The sequence below is a fragment of the Vicia villosa genome, unplaced genomic scaffold, assembly GCF_029867415.1.
Source record: "Vicia villosa cultivar HV-30 ecotype Madison, WI unplaced genomic scaffold, Vvil1.0 ctg.001687F_1_1, whole genome shotgun sequence".
NCBI lineage: Eukaryota > Viridiplantae > Streptophyta > Magnoliopsida > Fabales > Fabaceae > Vicia > Vicia villosa.
The window spans coordinates 342,588-349,990 of NW_026705698.1; the positions used below are offsets into that span (position 1 = coordinate 342,588).

The 7,403-nt window shown below is 34.2% G+C and overlaps 1 protein-coding gene across 1 annotated transcript; it reads right to left on the reverse strand.

The window, feature by feature from the left end:
- Nucleotides 1-1,029: 1,029 nt before the first annotated feature.
- LOC131636280 (uncharacterized) lies at nucleotides 1,030-4,215 on the reverse strand. Its single transcript, XM_058906907.1, has 4 exons — nucleotides 3,281-4,215; nucleotides 1,703-1,882; nucleotides 1,560-1,611; nucleotides 1,030-1,446 (listed from the first exon to the last, which is right to left on the reverse strand). Exons 1-4 carry the CDS (start codon nucleotides 3,541-3,543, stop codon nucleotides 1,357-1,359), a joined length of 585 nt encoding a protein of 194 aa, XP_058762890.1. The 5' UTR covers nucleotides 3,544-4,215; the 3' UTR covers nucleotides 1,030-1,356.
- Nucleotides 4,216-7,403: the final 3,188 nt, after the last annotated feature.

Here is a 7,403-nt window from a genome sequence, read left to right on the forward strand (position 1 = left end):
GAAAGCTTAAATGCACCTCCATCCGGTTAACTTGACCGCTGGCAACTGCGAAAATAAAAGGCTTCATGTGAAACTAGCACTTTCTTTTGGTTACATCTTTAACATATGTTCTAGATTCGGCGGCACAATGTGATATTTTTACATTTGTCCAGTGTTATTTATTTATTTTTCTTTTAAAAAGGTCTTATTATAAAATTTATTTTAAACCTCTACAGATATTGAATCGTTCTGGTGATTGCCAGATCTCACTTTGATCTCAATCATGTGGTGATTGATGGCTGAGGAACAAAAGAAAAGTGTGCAACGTTACACATACCCTCACAATATAGTTCATTCTGGTTAGACCTTTACCCAGTCTGGAACAATATTGCTTTGTGCTAATATTAGTTCATTGAAAATTCTAGCATTTAGCAATAGCGGGTCAAATCAATAAATCAACTAAATTATGCATCCAACAAGTAACAACACATCAAAAGTAAGACATGTGCACTCTTCAAAAAGATGCATAATTCAAATTTATGGTTACTACTAGTGGGATAGACATTGATTTGCCAATAAATGAAGTAGTAGGGTGGGTGCAGATAGAGTATATAGATGAACTTAATTAGTCACAATCAATATTTAGCTAAGTCCCTCTTCCCCTTTCCCAAAAGCAATGTCTTTTTAGTGCCTTATTACTTAGCACCAAACACAAACATCTCCCTTTATTACTATTGATAATATTGATGTCGAAATATGTCATTTTCATACCCCTGGGGCCATGAGATGGTTGTGTACAATCAATGTCCATTTCTTTGTGGCTCATGCTTCACCATTCAACTTTTTCATTCCCCTCATAACTACCTAACATGAAATGTTGCAGAAAAAAACAAACTCAACTCATTACTACATTCAACTTTATGGATATTCCTCCCTTACCACTATATGACATACAATGGTTTCAGACATTCCATGATCAAATTGATTATGCCTTGAGAAGCAGTCAAACAGATGTAAAACAAAAAGGCGATAAATAGACACACAGAGCCGGAAATGTAAAAATGCTGTTCTGATATCATCAATCCGAAGGCATCCAATTGATAGAGCTGAAAACTTTTACCTACCAACAAACAAGTCCTATATCTCTCTACCTGTAGCAACTAAGACTAGCAGAGTTACCATCACTCAATTGTAAGGATCAAAAGAATTTTTAGTTCTTACGGTTAGCACCAGTTTAGGAAAGCGCGCATCATACTAATTTGAGACAAAACTTCAAACCACATATAACAAATCTACTACCAACCAATCAATCTTTGATGTGTGTTAGAAACTCTTTATCTAAGTCAGTACTATTTCTCAATTCAACTGTCAAGAAGCTTAATCTGTACGGAGTTCATCATACTGAGGCCGGAGAGTCCCAAATATGAGATAAGGGATTACTACCATGCATGCCATGAATAGTGTAAACTGCAGAACATAAGAGCATGAGATTACTTATTCATAATTCTAACGTATGGCATTAAATAAAACCGACAGAAGTATTATAACGTGCTAAATGGAAAACAAAACTGTTGATATACCAGAAGAGGAATTGTCAAGAAACCCCATATTGGCCACAGAGCAAAGGAGAATCTGGGGATCGAAAGATACGAGTCAGCAAATCAGGGAAACGCTTATACGTTAAATGCAATTGAAGTAAATATACGATATAGTTGCGACTTACAAGCAAAAGGAGATTATCCCAAATACAGTGGCGAACGGCAACACTGTGATACTTGTTATTTCCCATTTCTTTAATCCCCATTTTTCATCAAACCTCCGAACGCTCCATGCCAAGATAGTTGTATAAACGAAAATCAATACGTTCAAACCAACACCTATCATCCCAAGATATAAAGGCAGTCTGCAATAGAACTAAGGAGAAGATCATGAAAATTGTAATAATGATATAAAGCCGAGTATTAGATCTCTATGAATCACAAAAATAAATTTGAAGATGCCCTCATTATTTCAAATATAGATATTGTCAAACAGGTACAGAAACACTCAATTTACACTTCACCAAACCAGGCATAAATATAATAGGAAATATAGAAGGTACGTAAATAACACCGATTCAGTTTGAAATATTTGTCGGATACTGTTTAGCTGAACGTATACATAGTAAATATGTACAAGCTGATAACTCAGCTGGTTAAACCGAAAATGGGAGATCATGTTTTGAGTTATGTACTGATTTTATGTTTAAGATTGATGATCTAGTATTTGCATGCATGCATGCCTGCCTCATGGTCTGCCGAAATAAATGAATAGGTAAGACCGTAAGAGACATCATATTTGAAAAGCAACAAAACATTGGGGTTTCTCCAAGTATATGGTGGATATATATTAAAAGCATGTCTCATAGCCCACCTCATGTTTTGATTTCCCTTTTAATTTCACACCTTATAGAATGGAAAAGTTCACATTATCCGAGAGGCACGGTTTGACCCAAGTACCTCCATGAAAATGAACACATGAAAGCGAACACTGTCAACCAATATCCTTAGTGTGTGTTTGGTTTAGCGTTTGAAATCAGAAACGTGCGTCTAGCAGCCTTCCCACCGGGATTTCAAGAAGCTACAAAGTGTAGCTTCTACTCCAAAACGCGCGTCTAGCATTTTTCGCCGCGGATCCAAACAGGCTATTAGTTCGCTAAGCATCCCCCAACGTTTATGACTCGCAATGTGGTTAGCTTTACAGTTCACAAGATCTTCAACTAATAAGTAACGCGAGAGCCACGGTATAGTGTAGCAGAATTTGGACAAATCACTATTGTTTCGCGACACACTATTTAGCATAAAATGTTGTTTAATAGCCGCTATAGCGATATAGTGTAGCAGAATTTGGATAAATCACTATTGTTTCGCGACACACTATTTAGCATAAAATGTTGTTTAATAGCCGCTATAGCACTATAGTGTAGCAGAATTTGGACAAACCGCTATTGATTCACGAAACACTATTTAGCACAAAATATTGTCAAATAGCTGCAAAAGCGACGGTATAGCACAATTGAATAGCGGAATTTTAACAATCTACACGCAATTGACAACCCTGGTCTAAACTAACCATGAAGGCTAACCTATCAAGGTTTGCAAACAAATTCCCGCCACCATCTTCGGTACAACAAAAAAGTCATAACTTTAATTACACCAGCATCAAAGAAACAATGAGCATCAACATAATTTAAAAAGACAGCAGCGGTTTATAAAAATAACTCAAACTGTAACACAACAAAGCTAACTTGGAATATTATTACCTTCTAATGCGATCGTCATGGCACATGAGATATATGAAATTCGAATGCTGATCACCATAGTAAATAATAAAAACAGCCGAAGCAAGCCAAAGAAAATTTTCCAGCATCTCGATCCATGTCCTCGGTGGAGGAGGACTTGGAGGCAGAATAGAACGCTGCCTCGAGCATGCATCATCTTCCAAGTCATCACCACTACTAGCATAACCCTGGCTATGTCTTTGTCTCATCAAACTACCTGCCCCAGTAGGTGTTCCCCCAGACATTGCAATGCAACAGATTACACAAACAACCCACCAAGTTTCAACAACTAGTAACAACAAAAATTACCAAAACCTATGAATATCCCCACCCTTCAATTCTTCTAAACTACCAAACAATTGTGACAAAAATCAATAATTTTTCTGCAGATAACTAATGATTTCCAAAACCCATACACAAAATCTAATCTTTCTAAGAATTTCACTATGATATAGAGTAAACTTCCCAACAATTCAGCACCAGCTAATCAATCAATCTCTCATGGATAAGATTCAATTCAGGCATAGAAATAATCGTCAGACAGAAAAACAACCTACGAACAATCCTACCCACGAAAGACAATGAAACCTCCAAAATCCTAGACAGAAACAAAAACTCTTCCAATAATAATTTCAAAAAACCAAAAAAAAAAAAATCCCAATTTGGTTTTGATAATCTACCAATACTGAGGAGCCAATAGGAGAAATTGGAGGGAACCCAGTTGGAGGAAGAGGCGAAGAACGTTGAATCTTGAAGAAAGAAAGGATCTTGGTAAGAGTTTGTAGAAAGAGTGAAACTTGGATTTGAAAAAACGAAGAGGGTTAGGCATGTGCGCATGCGTGATTTCTTCTCCAAAAGATGAGAAGAAACTAAGGTATATGAATATGAGACTACTCTTCAAATCCAAGTTTCAATCTTTTAATTAATAAAAATTAAATTAATATTTTCATTTTCATACAATGAATGAATTCAGATTCTTTTCCTATTTTGGTACCCTTCGAATCTTTTTCATAGTTAATTTTTTTGACTTGAATATTTATTTTTATTACTTTTGACAAAGATTTGATTTTGTTTCTCTCTTAGAAAAGAAAGAACAAAAGATTTTGTTTTCTTTTTGTTTTCTTCAATTTGATTTTGTTTTCTAAAGAAAAATATTTTGAGTTTGCTAACAAATTTAATGAGTAAGAAAAAAGATGAAATAATAATGATAATAAGATTTAGGTTAGAATTATTAACAAAATATATTAGTTTTAACAATATTGATATTTATGAAATTTGTACCGATAAAAATATTAATATTTATGAATTGAATTCAATTTTAAAGATTTATTATTCTTTTTTACTAAATTATTTGGTTATGAAAGTGTAAGATTTCAAATAGTTTTAATTTATCAAAGTTTTGAAATGAAGATTTGATCATATAAATTATTGAATATTAGTTAATTATCAAAATTACAAAAAAAAATTAAATTACTTCAAAATGCATTACCTTTAAAACTAAATTATATAATGATACATTTCATATTAATTTTATTATCAAACTAATAAATATACATCTAACGTAAGATAGAATAGATCAGACTAGTCTATGTAGAACTATAATCTGATTTATTTAATATTTAACGTGAACTGATTTATTTGAGATTTGGTCTGATCTGATCTATTTAATAAAAAAAGTTAATTTTTAATTTTTTTTAAAAGTCTATTTAATTAAATAGGATAAAATTAGACTATTAAAAAAACATGTGAACTTTTATATATTGACTAGGTCAGTTTAATGCTTTTTTTATTGACATCATTAATGGTCATAGACTTTTATAATGCTCATTAATGTCTATGATCTTATGATCTTATGACCTATTATAAACTTTTATATTAGAAAATAGAATAGGTTGGTTTATAAGTTTTTTTTTTCTTTCGCACTCTGGTTCCCAGAGGAAAGAGGCCCTAGTAATCCAGAGTTTATGCCAAGAGGTACGAGCACTGGCCAAACATTGTTCCCACCTAGAAATCGAACCCGGTATTCCCCGGATTACGTCCTTAGCAGGAGCCCCTTAACCACTGGAGCCCAAGTGCTTGGTTGGTTCATAAAGTTTTATTTGTAAAACAAACTATTTGAAAAAATTAATGTCAAACAAACTTTTAAATAGGTTTTTAGGTCGCGTCAGACTTTTAAAAAGGACAGGTCAGATAATTTTTTTTATAATAGGTCATAAACTAAGTTCAGGCTTTAAAAATTTATTGTAGGCTAGACTCAAACCTTCTAAGGTCTGCACTGAATTTGAAGTACTTGTTCGATCAGAAAGAGTTGAACGTGAGGCAGAGGAGGTGGCTCAAATTTCTGAAAAACTACAATTTTGGTTTAAATTACCATCCTGGTAAGGCCAATGTCGTAGTTGATGCTTTAAGCAGGAAGTCGTTGTATATGTCAATGCTTATGGTTCAAGAATTGGAGTTAATCGAGCAATTCTGAGATCTAAGTCTGTTGTATGAAAGAACTTCTAACAATGTAAAGTTGGGTATGTTGAAGCAAACTAGTGGTATTCTAGAGGAAATCAAAGAAGGTAAAAAGATCAATTTGGGATTGGTTGACCGGTTAGTATCGATCAATCAAGGTAAAGGTGATGAGTTAAAGATCGACGAGAATGGAGTTATGAGGTTCAAAGACGGGGTTTGTGTGCCTGAGGTGCAAGAACTTAAGAAGATTATTCTTGAAGAATGTCATAAGAGTGGTCTGAGTATTAATCATGGTGCCACTAAAATGTATAAGAATTTGAAGAAGATGTTTTGGTGGTCGGGTATGAAAAAGGAGGTAGCTGAGTTTGTTTATGCCTATTTGATTTGCCAGAAGTTAAAGATTGAACATCAGAAGTTGTTGGGTCTGAGGCAACCGTTGAGCATTCCTGAGTGGAAATGGGATAACATTTCCATGGACTTTATGACGAGTTTGCCGAAGACGACGAAGGGATGTAGTCGCGCGTTGAAGTAACTCGTGATGTAACTCTTTAGGGGTGTAATTGATCTCTCCTTATATATATATATATATATATATATATATATATATATATATATATATATATATATATATATATATATATATATAATCAAAAAAGGAGTAATGATTGAAAGTGATGGTGGATCTGAACCTCAGCGCGGTGGAGAGTGGGCCTGCAAGGTTAGCTCTCCAACGCTCAAGTCAGTGTGAGGGAGAAAAGTGAATTAAAATTGTTTTTGAAACTTGTTATTTCAATCTGGCAACTTCTCTATATATGTAAAAAAGAAATAACAAACTCGTTATTTGTTTGGAGTTAATTGCGGAGATTCGTTGAATGTACTTTCAGTTGAGATCTTTGTTAACGTCGTGAGGAAAGTGCTCGTGCTAAGATGATTCTGGAAGTAGTATTAATCCATCAAAGTAGTCGGTCGGGGTCGATATGACCGGCCAAAAACAATTGTCCCCAAGCTCGTGCCTATGGTTAGCAAGGCATAGGTTTATTATGTCAGCTTCGGACGCCACCAATCTTGAGATCACCTTCGGACAGGCGATAGAGAAATATTTTAGTTTTCTGGAGATTTATGCCTTTAACGCTCCTTGCTTCAAAACGTCTTTTCAGAAGTATCATCATTGCACCTCTTAAGAACTAAAACTCTTGAGTATTGTGTGTGACTGATTTGACACATTTGGTGGAGTCTTTTTGCATGCTAGATCATAGTTTTTGAAGAGTCGGTGTTGTCTTTCTGAGTTATTTCTTTAATTTAGCAATTATCTTTTCCTTTGGTGTTTCACTTTCCTGTACCTAAAAAGTTAGTGTAATATAGGTAAAAAAATCATATAAGAATATTCACAAGTCTCATAAGAATATTCGATTTTCTTGAGTAGACACTGTTTTTTCTTCTACTGCTTTTGTTTTCGCTAAAATTGGCAATCTTAATGACGTCTTTAGCGAAGTCGGTCTATCTTGTTAAGGAGGAGTATTGAGTCCTAGGGAAGATGAAAGACCCAAGACACCAAATTTTTATATGCTACTAAAGTGAAAACACCAAATCTAATGAGTTGGTAAAACTGACTAGTATGAAAACATCAAATCTAATGAGTTGGTAAAAC